Source organism: Phoca vitulina, unplaced genomic scaffold (genome assembly GCF_004348235.1).
Source record: "Phoca vitulina isolate PV1807 unplaced genomic scaffold, GSC_HSeal_1.0 scaffold2, whole genome shotgun sequence".
Classification (NCBI taxonomy): Eukaryota; Metazoa; Chordata; class Mammalia; order Carnivora; family Phocidae; genus Phoca; species Phoca vitulina.
In genome coordinates this window covers 92,036,761-92,060,739 of record NW_022589705.1, presented here as the reverse complement: position 1 = coordinate 92,060,739, position 23,979 = coordinate 92,036,761, and the positions used below count along the sequence as shown (strand labels likewise).

Genomic DNA, 23,979 nt, shown 5'->3' with positions numbered 1-23,979 from the left:
CCCATCCTAGAGATGAGGAAATGGAGGCTCAAGGAGATGAAGTGATTTGTCCAAGGTCAAGGTCACATGCTAGTAAATGGCCTGAGCTAGGACTTGAACCCAGGTCTAGGTAGTGGCAAAGTTGATGCCTCTTGGTGCTTGAAATTCCGCCATCATTGCTAGGAGCTCCATGTTCCTGGGGTCCTCATTTGGGCACATGGCTGGAGCAGGGTCTCCATGAACCATGGGTGAAGGGGCACGAGAACTCTGCCTGGCACACAGTAGGTGCTCAGTAAGTATGTGTGGCATCTGCAGGGAAGGTGGGACAGGCCTCGGGGGATGAGGAGTGAGGTCCTGTAGACAGATACTACCTGCATGCTGAGCTAGGGGTGGCCAAGTCACTGTCATCTAATTCAAGTCCCCAGGATCCTGAGCCAGGTCCCTCTGTCCCTCCCGCAAGCTCTCTGCCTCCCAAGCTTCTGCAGGGGGTCTGCCTACACTGAGTCATCCCTGTCCGGCCCTGCCCAGCTCAGCTCTGGCCAGTAGACATGTACTCATAAACATCTAAATGAGTGAAGATTGGGAAATCGTACCAGGGGAAAAATGATTTATTTCTTCCTCCTTTTGAATCAGGGAAGGGAAAACTTGCTGGGAAGATGAGGTCAGTGACTTCAGTATTGTGTGCTCCTTGCTGATGAGCAAGGAGACGTCTCGTGTGCTGGGTACTGCGTCAGGGAGATGGGCACAGAGCCACACGGTGTCCAGCGTGGGAGGGCACTGCCCCCTTCCAGCCCTGTCACCTCCAGATCACTCCCTGGCTGCTTCAGCTCTGAGCCACGGTCTCGCTAATGAGAAAAACGTGTGAGGTCACCTGGCCACGAGCAGGTCATCTGAACTGGTGGGTCGCCAAAGTGAGGTGGCGCCCTGATGTGGCCTGAGGCAAATGGGGTGTACAAGGCAGGGCTGATGTGCAGGAGGAGTCAGGACCCCCGGCCTCAGAGCCCCATGAAGCCCCTCCCTCTCAGAGTACAGATGGGAATACTGAGGCCTGGAGATGAGAGACATGTGTCCAAGGTTACCAGCCTCAGAACTAGAACCCAGGTTGCTGGTGCTTTAAATATTAAAACAGGGGCATCTGAGTGGCTCAGTTGGTTGAGCGTCTGACTTCAGCTCAGGTCATGATCTCAGCGTCCTGGGATCAAGCCCTGTGTGGAGCTCCACACTCAGCAAAGAGTATGCTTGTCCCTCTCCCTCTGCTCCACCCCCCACTCTCTCTCTCTTTCTCTCAAATAAATACTTAAAAAATATATATTAAAACAAAACCCAAAATCCTTACAAATAAGGAAGTAAATATAATGGGTGGGCGAGAATAAAATGAATAAACGCAGCAAAAGTATAAGGAAAATAATAAAAATTATGCATGATCCCATGCCCCTTATAACCACTTCAAACATTTTGGTTTCCTTCCCGTCTTCTAAATAATTTTTAAAAATTATCTTCGGTGATTTATTACCAAAATAAAACTTCCCAGCCTATGGTTATAACTCTTAGGGGTCTTTGTTCATAGCTCTCCTCACATGGTTTAAAACCATTTCCATCCCACAATTATAATTCTAGCAATTCATGACTTGGGCTGTCCGCATGAACCTCACCTCAGCAGAGCCCCCACTGAAGGATTTGCTTCTAGTGATTCTGAATGGAACTTCTAGAGGGTTCCTGCTTTTAGTTCTTGTTCTTTTTTTTTTTTTTTTTTTTTAAGATTTTAAGTCATCTCTATACCCAACGTGGGCTCGAACTCACACCCGAGATCAAGAGTCGCGTGTTCTCCTGACTGAGCCAGCCTCTTGTTCATTTATTTTACATAACAGACCTGCTCCTTCTCAAACTCCGTGCTGTATTAGGGAATCACTTTGCCTATTTCAATTTTAAATGATGCACATTATTCTGCATAGTCTGGATCATGGATCCAGACCGTGGGATTTAAGGGTTCTGGGGATGTAACTCAGGAGTGAGCCAAGTTAGTGGGGAGCAGGCCTTTCTAAGCCCCCTTCAGATGAAGTAGCAACCCTTGGGTCTGTCTTCCCAACTAGGTTTCCGTCCTAATTGTCATCATTACTGATTGCCCACTATGTGCCAGGTGCTTTTCATGTATCATCACGATTACTCTTCACAGCAACCTTTGGAGGCAGGTGTTATTACTGCCATTCTACAGATCAAGAAACTGAGGCTAAGAGAGGTGTAGTGACTCTTCTAAGGTCACACAGCCAATGAGTGGCAGAGTTGGGATCCATACCCCGGCAATCTGAGAAAACTGAGTTATCTCTCCATCTAAGAGTCCACTGGAACAAAGAGTTTTATGGCCAAATATACATATATTTGCAAGTCTCTGGTTTAGCTCATTTTCTTTTTCTCCAATGGCAGACTTCCTGTAGAGAGGGCAAGAGACCCCTGTGGTCTGGAGACATCTTGGAGGGCTTCAAGAAGGAGGTGGGGTTGGAGCAAAGCCAGGAAGGATGGTTTTGCATCAGAGGAGGAAGGCATCGCATTTCAATGTGAGAGCGGGTATGCCCAAACTGCCTGGGGGGTCCAGGTGAAGCCCTCTGGGAAGTTACCTTGGAGGAAGCCTTTGGGAAAAGTGAGGTAAGGATAGGTTTAAGAAAGCTATTTTCTCTAGGAAAGGCCAAAGAAGATGTGACAGGTATGGTCTTTGCCTCCTGGCCAGGCTTGTCTGAAGAGCTCGGGCCACCAAGTAGGTATAAGCTACTGATGATGGGGGGGAGATGGGCCTGGTAATTCCACCCCTCCCTAGGGGCCAGCCTGAAGAAAGCCTTGTGTTCGGGGCACAAGAAGAACCCCAGGTTCTCCATCTATGAAGTGGTTGGAGCCTCTTTAGAATGAGTGGTATAACTGAACATAATAGGCCCTGCCTTGGGGTCCGGCAAATCCCTTATGAAATAGAATTTTTCAGATTTTAATGATATTCGTTGTAATACCGATTTGTTCTATGTTATGGGTTCACACTCTGCTGGCTGTGTGGACGTGGATGAGTCATGTAAGATCATCTCTTAGATCATCTCATAGGACTACTAGGCTCCGCCATTCAGCTCACCTGGAAACATGGCAGAGATCAGGGGGGAGTCGGGGTTAGAGCGGTGGGTTAGGGAGGGGTACGGACACCTTTCACCCAGCCACACCTGGACATCCAGAGAAAATTCAAAAATGTTAAAAGACATGGAAGATGCTCTGAACAGATGAAGGATACACCATGGTGCTAGGTGGGATATGTCGATGCTGCCATGAAGTCAATTGTCTTCCACATTCACCTATTAATTCCGTGCAAATCATAGCTGGAGCTCACAGAACATACAAGTGTATTTCAAAATGCATATGGAAGAATAAAGGACCTTACATAATTCAGTAGATTTCGCAAAAGAAGAGCAAGGGGGACTCACTCTAGCAGATACTAAACATTCTGCAAAGCCCTACTAATAAAAACCATGTGGAACTATCCCAGGAGCAAGAAGACCTATGGAGGAGGAGATAGGCCAGTCCTAGACCCATGTAATTATGATCAGGGATTACAGGATGGGCTCTGGCCTGTGAGACAGGAGAGACCAGCTCACTCTGTAGAAAAATGAAGTCAGCTCTCTAGATTTTACACACCACATACAATCTGATTGTAATAAAGACCTTGATGGGAGATGTAAAAGTGAATGAGAAGAATTATGGAAAATACCTCTTCATCCTACTGGGAAGGACCTTTCGACAAAGATCCAAATGGAGAACAGATTGATGGATTTGATTCCATTAAAATGAAGGATATATATATTTTTTAACAACCCTAAGGAAGGACACCAGACCGAGGACAGAATGAGAGAAGTGTTTGTAATGTCTAAAAATGACAAGGGATTAATATCTAGAATATACAAGGAATTATTGTAAAGCTACAAGAAAAAGACAGGAAATAATAGAAATACGGTCAAAGGATGTGAATAGGCAGTTCACAGAAGGGGAAACCCAAATGACTAACAAGTAATGAAGAGGTGCTCAAACCCACGAATATTCAGAGAAATGCAAATGCAACTGGAGTGGGTTCCACTTTACACCCATCCAATTGGCCAAAATCAGAATGCTGGCTGATGGGTGAGTTTGGGGGAGAGTGTGAGGAAGTGGTACCCTCTCACCCCGTTGATGTGGCCATCCTGGCGCGACTTCCGACAGTGTCAGGGAAATAGGTACACGGTTACCCCCAGACCCAGCAGTCCCACTGCAGAGAAATCCAACCCCCCCCCACAGATGCCACAGGACACCTGGATTGAGCTCAGGGTGGGCGGGGAACGGGAGCAGGGATTGGGGAAAAAAGGAAGCAAGTGCAGAGCTTTACGTAGAGGAGTATGATTGACTAAACCTGCTCTATGTGAGGTCCAACAAACAGCAAGAGAGAAGTTAGGCAAAAAAAAAGAAAAAAGAGTCCAGGGCACCTGGGTGGCTCAGCTTGGTAAGCGTCTGCCTTCGGCTCAGGTCATGCTCCCGGAATCATGGGATCGAGTCCCACTTCGGGCTCCCTGCTCGGCGGGGAGTCTGCTTCTCCCTGTGACCCTACCCACTCTTGTTCTCTCTCTCTCTCTCAAAAAAAAAGAGTCCATTCATACCAGCTAGCAGATTATAAAATACTTAGGAGTTATTTACAAAACAACGGAGGGGGAGTAGGGGCCTGTTGAGGGGAGCCCCTCCTGCCCAGGCCAGAGTGGCCCAGTTTGTCATGGGGTGGAGAACTCAGAGGGGACCCAGGAGAGGCAGGGAAACTGAGGCAGGGTAAGGTGTGTCTGGGGAGAGCAGGGCAGAGGGCAGCCATTGTGTCTTTGTGTCTTTAACTAGAAAGTGGGGACCAGCTGCTTCCCAGCTCCCCCGGGGCCTGAAGGGGAGACAGTGAAATAGGGTGAGGAGGGGGGTTTGGAGAGTGGGGTGGCGGGGGGGGGTGGCAGGTTGGGAGGTTGGGGGTCGGGAGACTTTGAGGCACTCATCCCTCAAGTGAGAAGAATGCTCGCAGGGCGAGGGTGAGGCTGAAAGCAGGGAGGAGAATTGAAAGCCGTCTGAAAATATGAAGGGCTATAAAAGGAAACCCACTGCCGAGATCAAAGGTCCTCGCGCATGTGGGCCCCCGGGAGTCCCACAGGCCGCTGGTGGGAGTGTAACTGGGTACAGCCCCTTGGGAGAGGGATTTGGCAGGACCTAGTGAAAATGAAAATGTGCAAACCCCACCGCCTGGCAGTTCCACTTTCTAGGTTTATGACCTAGGAGTCTAGGAGGCGCTCCATCCTGTGCTTCGGGGAGGCGGGGAGTCCCAGAGCAGGGAGCAGGGAGCAAAGGGTGGGGCAGGCATGCGGGCCAGCCGCATAGCAGGTACAAAGAATGAGCCAGGTCTGAGCTCATCAACACGGAAAGTTCTCAGAAACACAGCCAGGGGGAGGGGAAGCAATCAAGGGCCAGAACAGCAAGCCCGGTGTTCTACCATTGGTATAGATGCAGAGGCACGAATATAGAATGATGCTCTGTGTTGTTTGTTTCAGCCAGAAGGCGGAGAACAGACTAGAGAGAAATAGGGCACAGAGGAACAGTTGCCTTTGGGGAGAAGGAGAAGAGATGAGAACAGGGGGGTCAAGAAGGGCTTTGATTTTAATGATAAAATAATTTGAAGCAAAAATAATTCAACAAATACTGAGAACCTACTATTTTAAATTTATATATATATTTTATATTTAAATATATTTATATTGTATTTATAAATATAATATAAATATATATTATATTTAAATTTATATATATTATTTTATATTTATATATTTACATAAAATCGGTGTCTGTGCTGCTTTTCTAGGTGCTGGGGACCCAGGAGAGAGCAAAACAGTCAAGGTTCCTGCCATCGAGGGAGAGACAGTACACAAACAGAAATTATATAAGTGCTAAGAAGAAAAGTAAAGCAGATGTTTTGGTTAGGGGGTCAGAGAAGCCTGTCTGAGGAGGTGACATTTGAGCAGAAGCTGGACGGAAGCAAGGAAGTGAGTCATGCAGGTGTCTGGAGGAAGAGTGATCCAGGCAGAGGGAACTGCAGGTGCAAAGGTCTGGTGGTGGGAACGTGCCTTGCATGTTCAGGACCAGCCAGGAGGGCAGAGGGGTGAGGGGTTATGATACAAGGTCAGAGAGGAATGAGGACAGCCTCGGATGTTAACATTGGTCAGTTCCGGGTGGTGGGAATATGGGTGTTTCTGATCGTATGCTTTGAATTTTTTTTTAATTAAAAAAAAAAAAACCTAAACAAGGACAACGTGAGGTTAAAAGACAGATGGGTGTCAAATACAGCAGCCGGGGTCAGGCAGTGGGATGAGAGGGGGGTCTCATCAGGTGAGGTCCCGGAAGGGATCAAGGGCCAGGCATTCCTGCAGGACAGGCACACCCTCTTTGTACTGTTAAAGGCGGGGATTTCGAATCCGGCTCAGCCCTGTTCCATCCCCACCTCCCCACGTCTCTGGAGAATCCGAATCCTCAAAGGTCAGGACAGGAGAGGCACTGGGTCCTGGTCCCCAGATGGCAGAGGAGCGAGATGATCATTCTGTGGTGGCCTCTTCCCCGCCCAGCGTGCGCCTGGCTTCTCGGCCGGGCATCCGGGCATCCTTCCCTACAGAGCCCACGTGCAGGCTCACAACCTTTCTGAACCCCGAGCCCTACCTAGGCAGCCACCATGGAGCGGATTTGGCGTTGGGGATGAAATCAGCCTCTCTCCCCCATCTAGTTCAGCTCCCTCCTGTGATAGATGAGGAACGTTGACTCAAGGTCACACAGGGAGGGGCTAGAATGGGAATTCCCTGGACTCTTAGCTGGCCCCACTTGTGGGGCTTAGAAACGGAGGGTCTTCGGAAGGTTTGGGGCTGGTTTTGGGGGTTGGTTCTTGAGAAGAGGCAACTTAGAACAGGGAGGTTTGGGTGGAGGAGGACTGGAGGCTCTCTGGATTCCCTTCCCCAAATGGCCTGGGGTCCTCTCTGAGGGTTGGGGGAAGGGAGAGCTGCACTCCTTGGCCCTCCTCTCCTTTGGAAGGAAATGGGGCCGGCCGCTCGATATGGCCAGCTTTGCCCAAGATGTGGCCCTGGGCTGGCAGGAGGGCAAGGGGGAGGCCAGATGAAGGAGGCAGCTTCAGGGCTGTGGCTAACACCAAGTGTTACTTCCTGTTCGTGATTTTAGGACATGAGTCATCAAGGGGCTGGCCCAGAGCATTTAGGGCGCTGAGATAAGCAGGACAGTGGGAGGAGAGAAGGTTGCTTGCCCTGGCTGCAGGCCAAGCTGGGTGGGGAAGGGGAGGGGCTCAGGCCGCCCAAGCAGCCCCTGCAAGACAGGATTCCACGGCCGGGGGGGGGGGGGGGGGGGGGGGGGGGGGGGGGGGGAGAGGTGCTGGCTTCAAGGCCAGTTCTGAGACCTCCCCAGAGTGTGAGCTGCCACTCCCCACCCAGCCACAGCTCTGCCTTCCAAACCGCCCTTGACCACAGCACCTGCTGCATGCAGCAAAATCCTCTGTGTTTCCCAAAAGATAGCCATTAGTCACCTGAGGGCGCATGAAAAAGCCAGATCAGCAGGCCCTCAACAGCACAAGGGGTGGGGGGGCATGGGGCCAAGGAATTTGCATGTTTAACAAGACTTCCAGCTAACTCTGATGCTTTCTGAGGCCCTAGAGCCGTTCCTCCAAACACCTGGCACATAGTAGGTGTTCAGTAAATTTTGACGGACAGACGGGCTGTTCTTGGGCCCGACGCCTTCCACGCCACCTGCCTGCAAAACAGAGTCATCAACTCGGTGGGGTGAGATGGTGGGGGGCTCTCCGAGGGCCACGGGCTGCACTGGGAAGGGAGGAAAGGCTCCAGGGAGCCCCGGGCCAAGGGTATATCCTGTGCATGCAGCCCCTGCATTGGGGACCAGAGGGCCACAGTCCTGTCTGCTGGAACCTGCTTATTCCCCATTGCCGAGGAGCAAAAACAGTGGGCTTTTTCTGCACCGTGGGGCTTTGCTGTGTGAGACATGCATGGCCTGGGACGCCAAGTTGAGTGGGTAGGGCCTGGGAGTGATGGGGATCACTAGGGCCTTGACCCTGACGTCCACTCACTTGCTCACTTCTGCACCCCTTTATTGCCTCCTGCATACACTAGTCCCATTGTGCAGTCCAGCTTTACTGAGCCCCTTCCTCTGTGTATCACCGGGTCACCGGGGACCAAGTCCCTCTGCCCTCAAATCCAGTGGCATGAGAAGCAGCGGGCGGAGCAGAGTTCCTTGGCCGTGGGGGACAAACTCAGCTGGAAGGCACTGTTCCCTTTACTAGCTGTCGAAGCTTGCTCCAAAGCTTGGCCCCTCTACTGCAAGACAATGTCTGTAAGTCGTCTGGCCCAGAGCAGATTTCCAGCGCCTGCTAGTGTCGCAATTACTAAGAGAGGAGAGGGACATGTAAGCAGCTAACCATACGGAGGTAAGTGTTTTGCTAAAGGTCTGTAGCAGGACCAGCCCCTGCCTGGGGTGCTGGGATGTGATTAAGGGCAAGTTTCACAAGAGGGAGTTGGGCTTCAAGTGCAAGGAACAAGTAGGTGATCACCAAGCAGATGGAAAGGGGAGGACGTCCCAGACAGAGGAACCTTCGCGGACAAAGGCACGAAGTTGGGGACTCGAGGTTATTCAGGGAGTCCGGGGTGGTTAGAGTATGGGGCGGGGGGAGATCTGCCTGGCAGACAGTCTGGGCCAGGATGTGAAGCCTCCAGCATCTCCCCGAGGAGACTGAGCTCAGTTCTGAAGGCTGCAGGGGGCTGCAGGCTAGGGCGTGGAGGACCCCAGGGGTTCTCAGTGTTGGCACTATGCACATTTTGGGCTGGGGGCTGTTCTGTGTGTCATAGGGTATTTAGCAGCATCCTGGCTTCTACCCACGAGATGCCAGCAGCACCACTCTGCCCCCCTGCAATCGTGACAATCCCAAATGTTCCCCAGACATTGACAGATGTCCCTTGCAGGGCAGGGGGCAAAAATCGCCCCTTGATTTCAGAACTACTGGATCAGGGGGGAAATGACATACCTGCCTTATGCTTTTGAGAGCTGGCCCTGACTACACCACGGAGAACAGAGTAGAGGGACAGAGCCTGCAGGCCAGAGGACCAGTTGGGAGGCCACTGGAGCATCACAAGTGAGAAATGGCCAAGGCCAAAGCCTGAGCTGGTCTGTGGGGCGGGAGGAAAGGGGCCAGGTGATCCAGACTGAGGCAGGGTGTAAAGGGGACTCGCTGTGCCGTCGCTGAGTTTTACCAGATTCCCTGATGGCAGGTACAATCTGGTGGGTGCCAAGATCAAACCCCATCTTGAAGAGAGAGCTCCGGGCCACCTGTGCAGGTGTGCTGAGAGACTGAATGTCACTTGGTTCACCCAGAATCTGCCATTGCCCAACCCCAGCCCAAAGAAGACGTTGGGGTTGGAGAAGCCGAGAGAAGGGATTTGGGGAAGGGTGTGGCCATTGTGCTGAGCGCCCCCTGCTGCCTCTTGGGGGAGGGGGGTGCTTCCCTTTATCTTGGGCGAAGCAGGGGGTGCTACAAAGGACCACTCTGAGACCTTGATATCCAGGGAGTTGAGGGCCCACAAGCCTGATAGGAGATTCTTGCCTGCTTTGTGCACTCCTGAGTGCCCAGCACCCCAGGGCTGGCAGAGCAGCCCAGGTGCTCGATAGAGGTGTGTGACATGAGTTAGAGCCTGAGGATAGATGGGCCCGAGGTGGCCGACCCGGAGCGAGACGGGGTGCATGAGGTGTGAGCCGGGCTGCTACAGGTGAAGGGCAGAGGGCAACTGCGGACTCCAGGGAAGAAGCCAGCTTTGGGCCATCTCTAACCCAAAGTGCTTCCTCTGGGGGAGCAGCCCTCAGCAGAAGTCTGGAGGACCACCATTTATGTTGCAGGCAAGGGGATGTAGGCAGTTGTGGCCAGCAGGAGGCTCGGGCAGCTCCAGTGTGGGGGAGCTGTGGTCAGAGGAATTGCCAAGAAAGCCTTCGAGATGCCTACAAAGTGCCTCCAGAGAATGAGGCAGAAACTGCTTCCAAAAGGCCCCGATGTGAGTGCGGTGACACCTGTAGTTCCCATAGAACAGAGGGTTGGGGGAGGTTCGGGGAGCTTCTCCCCAACCATACCTGGCAGCGTCAAGAGAGAAGTCACCAGATCCTCCCCCTCCGACGCAGTTTCCAAGCCTGGGTTCAGCAGGAGAAGGGGAGAAGCTCCCCCCCAGCCAGAGACTGGAGCTCTGATGAGTTCCCAGGACAGGACTGAGGGTTGTTTCTTGCCTGAGACGCCTGGAAAAGCTACAGGACCTGCCCAGGATTTCATGCAGAGGCTAGGAATAGGCAGACCCCCACAGCAAGTTTAACGGGGGCTGCGCCTTCTTCCTTGGACCAGTGCCAGCTGGTGGCCTGTGCTCAGCAACAGGTACTGCCATGCCCCTGCCCTGCTCTCCACGGCAGTGGGCTCACCCCACAAACTACATTTCCCAAGTTCCTTTGTCAAATGTTTTCCATCTTAGGTTCGGCCAATGGGAGGCACTGGTGGGAGATTAGTGCGAGGGAGGAAGGGAGAAGTCAGGATACTTCCCTCTGCACTTCAGGTGGTGTCTCCAGCAGAGGCTCTGTCTCCTCCAGGTTCCAGATCCCCGCCTGCCCCCCCCCCCCCATGCCCTGGCTCCTGGCTGAGGAAGCTTTGTCTCCTGCCCCAGAGATGGCTTCTTGCGGTTGCTAATCTCAGGGTTGTCTTCCCTTCCCCTAATTGTTCTTTTAATTCCTCTAACATCTTTATAACTAATTCCTCTGTATTAAATATCCTTTATAATATATATTTTTGTTAACTTTACACCTTTTTTTTTTAGAGAGAGATGGAGAGGGGTGCCTGCATGGCGCAGTTGTTAAGCGTCTGCCTTCGGCTCGGGTCATGATCCCAGGGTCCTGGGATCGAGCCCCGCATCGGGCTCCCTGCTCCCCGGGAATCTTGCTTCTCCCTCTCCCACTCCCCCTGCTTGTGTTCCCTCTCTCACTGTGTCTCTGTCAAGAAAAAAAAAAAAATCTTTAAAGAGAGATGGAGAGAGCACAAGTGGGGTTGAGGAGGTTGGGGAAAGGCAGCGGGAGAGAGAGAGAATCTCAAGCAGTCTCCATGCCCAGCTAGGAGCCTGACACGGGGCTCGACGCAGGGCTCAATTTCATGACCCTGAGATCACGGCCTGAGCCGAAATCAAAAGTCAGTGCTTAACCGACTGAGCCACCAAGGCGCCCCCAAATACCCTTTAGAGAATCACTAGGCATAGGGTTTGCTTTCCTCTTGACTTGGCTGTCACCCACCCACCCCTTGGATCCAGCTGATGGAGTTGGGCTGGGAGGTGGGATCCCAAGAGGATCCCCACTTTTGGGTGGTGAGGGTGCCATTCACTGGGATGGGGAGCCATTGGAGGGGATGAGTCCATGGGACCCACTGGGTTTGCGGTGTGTGTGAATCATCCACGGAGAGCCATTTGCCCCTGCTTCTACCAGGTGACTCCTCATTCCTGGTCTTTGGCTCTTTCTTACGGATCAGGGAGTCCTCAGAACTCCCAGGTGAGACTTGCAAGGGCCATAAAGAAGAGATCTTTATGCTAGTTTTAGGGACACTCTCTATGTGGAGTTCAGTTTGTGGGCTGTGCTGGCTGCACCCTCATCATGGCCTCTCTCTCAGAAATGTTTGGGAACCAGGTAATTTCCCAGACTCCTGGTCAGGAGGTGGGATTTTCCACCGCACAAGTCACTTCCCAGTTTCTCATTGAGCGCCTAGAAGCACCATCCTTGCCGTCTCCATCATGGGGGTTGGTGGCCCAGAGGAGAGGTCCCTGAACCTCTTGGGCAGCCTGCCGTGAGGGAACGGGGGAACAGAATAGTCTCCTGCCGCCCTGCCCACGCCACTCCTCAGAAATGTCCTCTGTGCTGGGGACAAGGACTCCCAGGGCTGGGGGGCGATGTTCTTGCCACACAGGGCTGGCCTTTGCATTAGAGTTGCCACTCAAAGGAAGAAGGTAAGATGGCAGCTTGAGTGGGTGCTCAGTCATGATGTGAGCCCTAGGGAAGCCAGCCAGCCCCATTCTGGGCCCCCTCAACTCCCTGGATGGCTTTCTGCCCCAGCCTCTGTTTACTTGTCAGTTACCTAGACAGGGGAAGGCAGGGCAGGGTCTGGCCCACTCTCAAAAGGGCTTGAAGAATGTTTAAACATAGGGGGGCCTGGCTGGTTCAGTTGGGGTGGAGCGCAGGACTCTTGATTTCAGGGCTGTGAGTTTAAGCCCCACATTGGGCATGGAGCTTACTCTAAAAAAAATGTTTAAGGATAAATGCACAAGTGAATGATATTAATAACAGCTAATATAGTATACACAGTTTATTAAGTTACAGATATATTTTGTAAGCGTATACACATATATAATATATACTATATTATATGTATTATATAGCTTTTAATCTTGAGAAAATGTGACACTATGAGGTTAATGCAGAGACTCACTCAGGTGGTCTGGCTCTAGTCTAAATGACTGAATTATGTAGAACACCGGCGGTCCCCCCAGAGCTAGTGGCACCTTTGTGAGATGTTTTTCCAAGTTAGGGCCTCACCCCCACAGGAGTGGGGAGTCTGCGGGGAGGTGGGAGGAGCAGGGGGGACACAGGCCGGGTTGAGAGGCACAGCCTGGGGGCAACAGCAAACCTGGTGGGAGGGGGACTCGAAAGGGGCGGGGTGCAAGAAGGAGGCTGAGAGGTCCCCGAGGGCTGGGAGTGGCTGGCGCTGGCGGGACCGACCGGCACACGGGTCGGTCGGTGGAGCCGGGGTTCCGGCTGGGCCCCGCGGCGGGGTGAGAGCCGGGGTGAGGGCCGGGGTGAGGGTGCGGGGCCGCGCGCCGGGGAGGGGGCGTGGGAGGAGGTGTGGCGGAGAGGCCCCGCCCCGCCCCGCCCCGCCCCTCCACCTGCCTCCCTCCGGCAGCCCGCGCGCCGGGTTTCGCTTTCCGTCCGAGGCGCCGGAGGCAGCGGAGCGCGGAGAGGAGGCGCGAGGGCGCGAGGGCGCGACAGGCAGGGACGGCCGGACCCGCCCGCGCTCGGCCGCCGCCGCCCGCACCATGGCGCCCGCCGCCCTCTGGGCCGCGCTGGCCGTCGGACTGCAGCTCTGGGGCGCGGGGCACGCAGTGCCGGCCCAGGTGGGTGACTCGCGCGGCCCTCACGCCCACCGGCTGGCGCGCACCCCCCAACCCGGGGCGCCCCGGCCGCGCTCCCCCCCCACTCCCCCCGGGGCGCCGTGCGTGGGCTCCGGGCGACCGAGGCGCCGCCCTCCGCCGGCCAGACGCACGGCGCCCGCGCGCCTGGACACCCGCTGCGGCCCCCGAGGCCGGTGTGGCACACGTGCGCTTGGGCCACCCGAACTCTGGTGCCCGCGGCGCAGCCTGGCCCCTCCGCCCCTGCAGGCCCGGGTGTTTGGGGGCCGGCCGGCCGGCCCTGGGATGATCCCCGCTGGAGCCTGGACCCCAGCTCGGACACCCCTGCCTGCCTGCCGCGGCGGGGGGGAGGGGGTTCCGTACTGGGGCGCTGTCCCCACGGCGGACGCCGGCACCCTCTTCAGACTTACTCCTCCTCTGGCCTATGGTTTTCCTCTTTCTTAGAAATACCGGGGTTGCGCGCCTGAAAGAACAGGGTCAGGTGTGCAGTAAGCGCCTAATAAGGGCACGGGAGGACCGCGGGCTGTTCCCGTGCTCGTTGCACCGACCCCCTCCCCAGGACCGACTTGGGGTGTCCGGCGACCATTTCAGAGCCTGTTCTCTGTGGGCTCTGGGTAATGGGGAGGAGACAGTGTCTTCGGGTTCTCCTGGGCTGAGCTCTGGGGACACAGGAGGTGAGAGAGGACTTCTGGGCTGGTTACCAAAGACAGACGGGGCTGAGGGACTCCAGGAACATGGAGTAAGCAGAGGCCCCAGAGGTGCTGGTCAATATTACCTGCACCCACCACAGTAGCAAGGTAGAGTCTGCAAAGGGATTGCTCATATTTTGCCTTCTTTGGCTGTCTCCATAGTCTGGTAAGATAGAGTAACCCCATTTCACAAAGGAGGCAAACAGAGCCTCGGAGAACTTGTATTTCATGGACGGGCATGGGGCGCTCTTCCTTTAAAGGGGGGCATTTCCCCTTCCACCCCGCCTGCCCTGACTGGGGAGGAGGTGTGCCTTCGTCCCTTCCTCTTGAGCTTATCCACACTGTGGTGTGCCGACTCAGGTGAACGTCTTGCCGGGAGGAGGGTGGCAGGTGACATTGGCTGATGCGGTAACGTAAAGTGATTCACTGGCTGCGACTAGAGGCAACTTCAGAGTCCATTTCTTGAGGGCAGAGGATGGAGGCTGTCAGAACAGGATTGACTCACCCGCAGGGGGTGCCAGGATATATCCTGGGGGGCTGCCCCAGAGGTTGTCCTGAAAACAGGGGAGGGTCAGGAGAGAGTCCCAGCTCTGAGAGCCTGAACGCAGGATCAAGTCACAGACTCAGGCCTTGAGGGGTGTTGTCCTGCGCTGGTGAACCCTGGAGTCCTGGGAGCCCCCCCGGGGAAGAGGTACAGGGCTTTTCTGTGGGACACCAGGCCCGAGTCCTGGAGTAGTGTGAGGGGTCCCCCATGTCTCTCACTTCCCAGCCCTCCTGACCAGCATGTTCCGTCCCCCCAGGACTATCTCCACAGCCTTGGGGCTGGTTTCCTGGACCCTGCCGCCTCTCCCACTGATCTTCCTTGGTGGCCTCGCTCCTCTGTTCCTGCCTGAGAAGCCTCCTATGTCTCCCAGTGGTGGAGGCAGAAATTCCCCCCAGTGTCCCAGGTTGGAGTGAGTCAAGGGTCTGGGTTCTTTCTGCCACCTCTCTGCATCCGTACCCCACATCCAGTGAAATAGGGTCATTGAGCTGTCCCCTTCTCATGGCCCTCCCCTTGCCTCCTCCTTCAGGGCCTTTCCCACATGCCTCCCCTCTCCTGGAAAACCTTTCCTCATTCTCCCAGCTGGATTGCATCTTTGGCTTTTTGTTCCTCCCAAGGACAGACTCTGTTCTGCTTTTTAATCTAGTTGTGTCTTGTCTACCTCAACAGGTGGAAATTTCCTGGAGTGCAGGGCCTGTGGGGTCCTCCTCGTCCTTGTTAGTACCACAGGAGCTCCTTTTTTTGGGAACGAAGTGCCAGGCACTGTCCTAGGCCTTCCGTACAGAACCTCACTGGAAGCTTCCTTACAGCAACTCCTAAAAGGGGGATGCTGTGGTTCACATTTGGAGATGTGGAAGCTGAGCCCCAGAGAGGCTGTGCCATTTCCCAGGATTGTAGAGCTGCGGGCGGGGCGGGGGATGTGGGGATTTGAACGCATGTCCGCCTGAATGCAGAGCTCCTTTCTCTATAACCCCCCCCCCCGCCTCCCCCCCACCCCGTGTCTGGATGCCCCTCCTGCCCCCGCCAGGTTCCACACACTCACTGTGTCCTCAGGAATGTTGGCTGTGACTCTGTAGTCGCAGAAGGAGCCCCCAGGAGACCCGAGCTGGCTGCCGGTGTGGCAGACTCACTGCCATTAGGGCTTTTGCTCCTTTAAAAACTGGCTGGTGTAGAATGCATGGTTCCTTCATCCAGTCATTCATTCATTCGGCAGGAAAGCCGGCAGGGTAGGTGAGCACTCGGTGCCCTCTGATGGGGGTGGGCAGGGTCCCCAGCCGTCTGGCTGTCTGGCTGCTCGTTGCTGGGGATGGGGTCGGGCCCACCTCCCACTGCAAAGTCTTGAGGCTGAGGGCTCACCACTTGCCTCTTCATTACGCAGGGGTCCGGGGCCAGCTCGAGTTAAGGGGAGAGGTTGGGGCTCCCAGCCTGGCCTGGGGATGATGGCCTTTGGTGTGGAGATGTGTGAGCAGTGTACCTGCTGTCCCAGGATGTTCCTTTGCCCCCAGCCTGACATCCCAGAGGGGGACCTGGGTGCTGACTGAGGATGTGGCCTGGTGGTGGGGCACTCCATCAGAGGGCAGTGGGCAGGCGGCCAGGCACCCCGATGTGTGCCATTCATTCATTCCCCCAGCATTCATGGACACCTGCTCCAGGCCCACTAGTGCTGGGCTCTGGGGACCTCGAGATGCCCATGACCCGGCTCCAGCCCTCCAGGAGCCACATCGCCAATGGTCACAGACCTGGGCTCTGCCCCTACCTGCCCTTGGGATCCGGGCCAAGTTAGTGAGCCTCCGTTTTCCTGTCTGTGGACATGGAAAGTATTTCCCACCTCGCTCTCCTCACAGAGCCAAGTGGGTGTGAAAGGCATTATAGCAGAGACGGCTGAGAACCTGCCTGGCATTTTTAGGTCGGGTAGTGACCCTCACTGCCATCCTGGAGCCTGAGCCAGGGGCTCCTGGAGCACTATTCCTCCCCAGGACTGGGAGGTGGTTTATGGTCCTGACCATCCAGTGCAGAGCACGGGTGGGATTTTGATGCCAACCATGGTACGTGTGTGTGTGTGTGTGTGTGTGTGTGACATTTAGCACTAGTTCTCAGTTTTATGCCACACTGGCTGCTTTTCTGGTCCTTAGGCGTGCCCCCCACACACCTGCCTCAGGGCCTTTGCACTTGCCTTGCCCTTCATCTTGAAAGCTCCTCCTGCTGATATCACCTAGTCTCATTCACTCCACTTCTTTTTGCTCAGATGAATTCTTCTCAGAGAGCCCTTTTCTGACCATCCTGCCTAAAAAAAGCTCCCTACTGGGTGCTCTCCCTCCCTGACCTGCTTTGTTTTCTTATATAACACCCATCACCTGTTCTGTTTCTTTCATTTTCATTGCATCTTCCTCCTGGAATGTGAGCATGGTGAGGGCAGGGACCTGCTCGCCGCTGTAGACTCGCAGCCTAGAACAGGGTTCCTAGCGCTCCTGACATCCAGTAGTTGTTGTGGGGCCGTCCTGTGTATTGTAGGGTGTTTAGCAGCATGCCTGGCTTCTACCCACTTGATGCCGCTATTAGTCCCCCTTTCGTTGTGTGACAATTAAAAATGTCACCAAGTATTGCTAAATGTCCCCTGGGGGAGAAATTGCCCTGGTTGAGGACCCCTGGCTTAGAATAGGGCCTGGCATGTAGTAGGTGCAAAAAAGTACTGACTAAATGAGCAACAATATTCCTTTGACCTTTATCATGGCCCTGTTTTATGGATGAGACAGAAGACTGTGAAAAGCCAGTGATGGCAGGGCTGGGTTCCAGCGTGTCTCCCTGTCTCGGGTATTTCTCTGGGCTCCTCTTCATGTTGAGCTTGGGTCTGCCGAGCCTAGGGGTGCTCTCCCTAAAGTGCTTCCTCCTGTCCCCCACTTCCCCACCCGAGCTCGTGACGGGGCCACCCATGGGCAATGACTCAGGGCCCCGGTAGGCATGTGACTTGCCCAGAAGCAGGCAGGGAGGGAAGCTGGGGGTTAGGGAGGAGAGAGGAGTGCCACCAGGGGAACGGGAACAGAGTAGAGATGCCACCGCTCCCAGTTCCGGCCACTCTGGCGGGCCAGGGGGAAGCACTATTGATGACTTAGGGGAAGGGCCCAAGTCTCAGAACAGACAGATCCTTACGCTGCTGTTTACAGGCCGTGTGTTGTTGGCAAGTCGTTCTGTCTCTGGGGGTCTCTGTGTTCCCATCTGTAAAATGGGTACAACCCCCACCTCCCTGGCTTAACCTCAGGGTTAAAAGTGCTTCATAGGCCATACAAGCTCCCTGGTGGCTAGTTGAGCATTTGTGGTTTTGCGGGGCCTGACCTGACTCTGGGTCATGGGGCGGTGCTCGGGCTGAGGCGGGGACCACCGTGGAGTCAGAGTCTCTGTCTCTGAGCCATGGGGCCCCTGGGTGTGGGTGGCAGACCTCCGGCTGCCCAGAGCTTCTGCCCAATGTCCCTGAACGCAGCTCTCATTCTGCCTGCCTTTTCCTGGCTGTCTTTCCTGCCCCGATGCCCCTCGCTGGGCGGACCCTAGCATGTGGCCACGGCTGGGGGGTGGTCAGGGAATCACACCCCTGCTCCGTTCATGAGTTACAGGTGTTCTGTGTCATTTGCAGGTGAGCGAGGGGGCACACCTGGTACAGTATAGGGGGGTCTAATGGCCTCAGCTTCCCCACCTGCAAGATGGGCCTTCCGGGCTATCTCTAAAATCTCTTTCATTTCTAACCTCTGTGATCCCAAAGTTCTGTTTACTTGTAACCCTGAGAAGGGAACGCCCTGTGGAGGATCCCCTGAGGCCATGCTGTCCTTTCTCCAGCCTCCAAGGGACTGCCGAGACAGCAGGAAGGAGCGCTGGCCTGGGTGTCAGGAGAGCAGAGTTCCCTGGCTTGCTGTGTGACCTTGCTCGGGTTACTTAGCTTCCCTGGGGCTCAGCATCCCCCTCCATAAAACCTCGCACCACTGATCCCAACAGTGTCTTTGGAATGTTGGGAAAGTGCCAGCTTTGCATATGCTTGACAAAGGCCATAGACTGAGGGGTGAGGGGTTCCAGAAATTTTCCCAGGAAGGAGAGCCCAGCGCTTCCCCACTGTTAATATCTTGGCTTCCCAGAGTGCCTTCCTGCTGACCTCAGTCCCACTTGCTGAGCCTGGAATGATGTCCTTGACTCACGCACCACTGGCATCCAGAATTCCTGGCTGCCTGTCCGCTTGCTTCCGAGGCCAGACGCAGAACCTTCGGGCAGAACAGGATTCATGGGTTTCCTGCCTCCCTGCCCCTTCGTAAAGTTCAGAAGCCAGACCCACTGGGGCCCCAGACTGTGGGTAAGGCAGTGCTGTGGGCATCCACTGCAAGGCCTTCTCTCTGAGAACCCACAGCTTCAAGGAAGCCGGGGTGGGGAGTGACGGTTTCCTCGAAGAAGCCATTTGTCACCTGTGATGGGCACACAGCCCTCCCTGCTGGTTCTGAGTCCTGCCGGCCCCCTTTACAGCCCAGGGCTGTGGGCATCTGTCCCCCTCTGCCGAGCTGTCGACAGTGGGGCTGGGACGCTGAAGCCCAGGGCCCACCCCTGTGGGGCCCGTGGTCATTTTCCACTGTGGTGTGTTGTGAGGTCACGGGTGGGGGTAGTGACGTCACTGTGGTTTGGGGTTCTCGGGTTGCGCACCCAGTAGGAGGAAGTGTCTGTTTACTGACTGGGGTTCGGAAGAGTAGATTTCCTTCTGCCCCAAATGTGAGCCGTGCGGGGGGAGCCGAGTGGGGGGGCAACTGCCGCTGTGGTCCTGCCTCTGCCCTGCTTTCTCGCCGACTGGGATACTGCCCTACGTCTCTGAGCCTCCACGTCTCCTTTGCGGGGGGCGGGGGGGGACAGGCCATGTCTCAGGTGTCATCTGTGCAGGTTTATGATCACTAGACTGTTGGTTTGCTTTCTAGAACGAGAAGGCCCATCAGCCAGCTCTTTTACACCAAGTGATGCACGTGGGCACGGAGGGAGGCTGCAGGACCCACCTCCCAGTCCCCAGGTGGCTGCCACCCTCCCTGCTTTGGTAGCAGACGCCCAGTGGACACGCCTGGGGAAGATGGGCAGTGTGGAATGCGGACTGACTTCACGAGCCACCGGCTGAGTCTGTTTCTGGAGCCGGCAAACCGCTGCTCTGTCCCCGGCTTCGGAGCCGGGCCCTGGGTTGACCCAGCGGCTCCGACCAGAGACAGGGTAGAAATCCCCAGGGGCTTTTGTTTGTTTTCCTTTGCTGTCCAGACAGTGGCCCACCCATCTGTTTCACTCTGAGCTTGGCCTTGAGTGGGTATGGCTGCTGTGGCCACGGGTTCAGGGAATTGAGTGGGCCTGGGCGGGGGGCGGGGAGTGGAGCAGGGAGGGATCTGGGGACAGGCAGCCTGTGGACCGGTATCTTCTGGACCGTCCATGGGAGGCCTTGTCAGATGCCTATGAGGAGAGATGCCAGAGGCTGCAGGAGGGTCTGGAGCATGAGGCTGCGAGCTGGGGGTCTGGCCCTGGCTCAGCTGCCCTCCCTGGACATTGAGATCAGTGAGGACCTTGCCCACCCCTGCCTTAGAGTCCTTTGGCCCCAAGTGTTAGACTGGGGGAGGTGGTGCAGGGGTGGGGGCGTGGCTTTGGGTAGAGGGTGGAGTGCGGTTCTGGCCCCCGTCTGGACTTGACAGGGACTCTCCTGGGAAGGGCTCCCAGCACTTTACCTCAGTTAGCAGCCTGCACACCGGCATCCTGGGCACCCCTGTCTGTCCTTCCTCCTGCTGACCCGCAGTCCGGGGCTTCTGTCTGCCACTCGCAGAGACTCCAGCTGCGGCTCGTCCCGCTGCGCCTGGTTGCCTGCGGCTGCAGCCTCCTGCTCCTTCGGGTCCTGCGCTCCCAGCGGTCCGGAGCCCCCCTCCCCCGCCTCACGGCCATCACCCCCCACCCCGGATGGCTTCACTCTCTTCCAGGCCTGGCCCCTTCGTCACTGCTCCCATCTTTTCTTGTCACTTCCCTGGCTCTGCCCCCCCCCCATCCTGTCCTCTTCCAGGTCCTCCTCCTGCAATGACCACACAGGGATCCCTTTAAAAGCTGAGCCCCGAGGGTGGGCAGGATGGGGATGAGTGGGCACCGGAGGGGGAGTGGTGTGGAGGGAGGCATGGCGGTGGGAATGGCAGGGGACAGTAGCTAGACTGTCCTAGAGGGAGCTCAAGCCTCGTGAGGCACGGTGATGGCACAGGAGGCCGTCAGCTGTTTGGGGCCGGGGAATGCGAGTAGTAAAAAATGTAAAGATCCCATTAGAAAGTGGGAACACCTATGATTTGGGGAGTGTTTACTAGACACTTTACATGTCTTCTTTTTTCTTTTTTTTTTTTTAAGATTTTATTTATTTATTTGAGAGCAAGAGAGGGAACACGAGGCAGGGACAGAGGGAGAGGGGGAAGCAGGCTCCCTGCTCGGGGCGACTGATGCGGGGCTCGATCCCAGGGCCCTGAGATCATGACCTGAGTGGAACGAAAGCAGACGCTTCACCGACTGAGCCACCCAGGCGCCCAACACTTTATGTGTCTTATTTCACTTACTCCTCACAACAGGCCCCCCAAAATGTGTACTGTCTGTGGATGAAAAGATTGATGTTTATTAACCTCATTTCTTAAACAAACAAACTCTCATGCTGCTGGCTAATAAGGGAGGAGTCTGAATTCAGCACCATCCTCACCGCCTAGCTGGGGTTGAGGCAATAGGGAGCCACTGATAGTTTTGGAGCAAGGGAGTGACTAGAGCAGAGTATAGTAGGAAGGTCACTCTGGCCTTGGCGGGCAGGCCAGATGAGGTAGAGTGTAATCATTGAAGCCAGAGCCCTGGGCTGAGGGGGTTGCAGCAGAAAAGGAAGGAAGGCTTGAAGGCTTCAGGGAGGAAAAGGGGCCTTTGGACTGGACCCAAGACCTAGTGGGGACAGAGGTACTCAGGAGGAAGAGGAGCTGTCTCTCTCTGTCCCATCCTGAAACACAAGGCACGTCTGCCTTCAGCCCTGCCCCAGCCGGAGCCAGGTGATCCTGGTCCTTGTCAGCCCCCTGTGTTCCTGGAGCTGTCATGGGGAGCCATGGGGTGACCCTGGCCTCGGTCACCTGGGCTTCTGCTGACCCACTCATCCCAGGTGTAGTGTGAGATGCGATGTGCCCCCGACTGGCGGGGGGCAGGATTTCTGGGGGGCCTCGCTCTGCTGCCAGAGTAGCCAGTGACCTTGCGCTCCTCTCTGTGCTTCGCTTTTCCCCCCTCGGTAAGGTGGGGATGAAGTGTCTCTGTCACTTCCCATTGGGGCTGGGGCTGACATCCAGGGGTGCCTCACGGGGCCAGGCAAGGGTCTCATGCCTTCCCTGAGCCCTCAGCCCTCACAGCCCCCTGGGGAGGGGGACCATCACTACCCCCATTTTATAGGAGAGGCAGCGGAGGCACAGGGGTTCAGCTCTGTGTTCAGGCTCTCAGCTCACTGGAGGCAGCACCAAGGTTCCACCCCAGGCGGTCGGGCTCCAGACCTCTGCACGTAAACCACCACCTGGATGTAATGGTGGTCGCTGTGGCTGGGAGGGACTCTTATCTGAAAGCTGCCAGTTGGTCTCCCCCAACTAAGGACAGACATCTCCTTCTCTCTCTGTGAGCCATTTCCTGCCCCGTTCTCATGTTGGCTCCAACTCATTTCAACTAACTGAAAACAAAGACTTTTGCTTCTGTTAAACAATTCAGCATCTATTAGGCACCTGCTGTGTCCTGTGTCCTGGGCCTAGAGCAATGAGTAATAAAAACCCTGCAAGTCACGCTTGGCTCTTACTGCCGGTGAATCATAATGGCCCTATGTGGTGGGCACTGTGTTTGTCCCCATTTTATAGATGACAGAACCGAGGCTGCAGGATGGCAGAGCTGGGGTTAAAACCGGGTGTCTGGCTCAGAGCTCCTATTACAGCGTGCAGAGAGGGGCATGGAGCCTGTCTTTGAGGGGCAGACCCTACAGAACAAATAATGAACCAAAAAGCGGTCTGGGCAGTATAGAGATCGACCCAGGTTGTCCCTGGGGCCCTCGGGAGGGACCTCTGGCCCCATCTGGGAGTTCGGAGAAGGTTTCCCTAGGGTGAGAGTGGAGAGGACTCTTGAAAGAAGCAGGAGAGTTAGCCTGGGGTGTGGGGGAGTGGGTGGGGGGTCAGGATGTTCGGGCAAGGGAACAGCGGGAGTGACGGTGTCGGCGGCGGGTGGGGGAGAGGCAAGGAGCCAGATGCTGCCCTGTGTGGGAGGCCGTGGCTGGGATGCTGCAGGGGCCCCAAGCTGGGGACGTTGAGCTCGGGCCTGAGGGCAGTGGAGCTGATGGTTTAAACCGGGCCAGACTTGGCTGTAGGAAGGTGGCGTCGGGTCCATCTGGAAGGCCTGGGGACCAAGAGGGAGGAGGCTGTAGCTGGCGGGAGACACCGAGGGTGGGAGACAGGAGCCAGGGACACTGAGGAGGCCACGCCGACAGGACAGGCCGGTGCGTGTGGGGGGGTGGAGGGATGGAAAGGGGTGCCCTCTGCTACTAGCTCCTCGGGGGGCAGGGGCCACACCCTGCTAGATTCAAGCCCTGGCACCGAGCACAAAGCCTGGCCCCCAGACCGGATACCAGCCCAGGCTTCCTGTCTGCCCCTGGCTCACTTCTAAAGCGACATCACAGGAGGAGGCCAAGAGTGGGATGTGTCACCCCTGGGCTGCCGCCTGTGATGTGGTCCGTCTTGCCTGACGCGGATGCCGTTGCTGTCCATGACGGCAGACGAGCCTCCGCTGCCCCGGCCCCAGCGGCGCCCCCAGGTCGGCCTGGCCTGATGTGGCTGCGCCCCCTGCCGCCGTCCCCGGGGCTCCCACGAGCCCCCCAAGATGGAGCCCCAGATGGCTCTGCCGCCTCCCGCCCTATCGCAGGGCCCCAGGGGCTGCCATGCAAATGATGGGGTTTCTCTATTGCCCGAAGATGGCTTCCGCCTGTGTGGGGGTCCCGGGGTCCTTCGCAGACGCCTCCGCCCCTCCCCATGGCTGTGGCCTCTGGCCCTGGGACCCTGGAGACCCTTCTGGGAGAGTCACTGCTTCCACCCGTGCCTTGCTCACTGAGTGTTCTCAGAGGGGTCACTGTCCCTCTCGGGGCCCCTCTTCTATAAAACGAAGGAGCGGGACAAGACCACAAGGTGTAAAACTGTCCAAGGACACGGAGGCAGACGTGGCTGGGACGCGCTCCCGTCTGCTACTTGCTACCTGTTCTTGGACTTAGTATGGAATCTCCCGAGGCCTCTATCGCTGCCTCCCTAAAATGGGGTAATAGCGATCTCCTTGCGTTGGTGCAGGAATAAAGGGGAGAATGCGTGCGGTGCCCGGTGCTGTGTGTAGACAGTAGGCGTTTCCCCAGGGTCTGCACAGTCTCGCTGTCTTTCTGGCTCTGTGAAAAGGGTCGGTTTGAGAGGCGCAGGCTATTCCCCAAAGCCTGAAGCTTCTCCCTGGGGCC

General features: G+C 55.9%; 1 protein-coding gene across 2 annotated transcripts in view; it reads left to right on the top strand.

Moving 5' to 3' along the window:
- Positions 1 to 13,128: 13,128 nt before the first annotated feature.
- Positions 13,129 to 23,979, top strand: part of TNFRSF1B (TNF receptor superfamily member 1B) — a 32,862-nt gene continuing 22,011 nt past the window's right edge. For both annotated transcript variants that reach the window (XM_032393421.1, XM_032393413.1), the window contains exon 1: positions 13,129 to 13,229. In XM_032393421.1, coding sequence (XP_032249312.1) covers positions 13,152 to 13,229 — 78 coding nt within the window. In that variant the 5' untranslated portion in view covers positions 13,129 to 13,151. The remainder of the gene's footprint in view (positions 13,230 to 23,979) is intronic.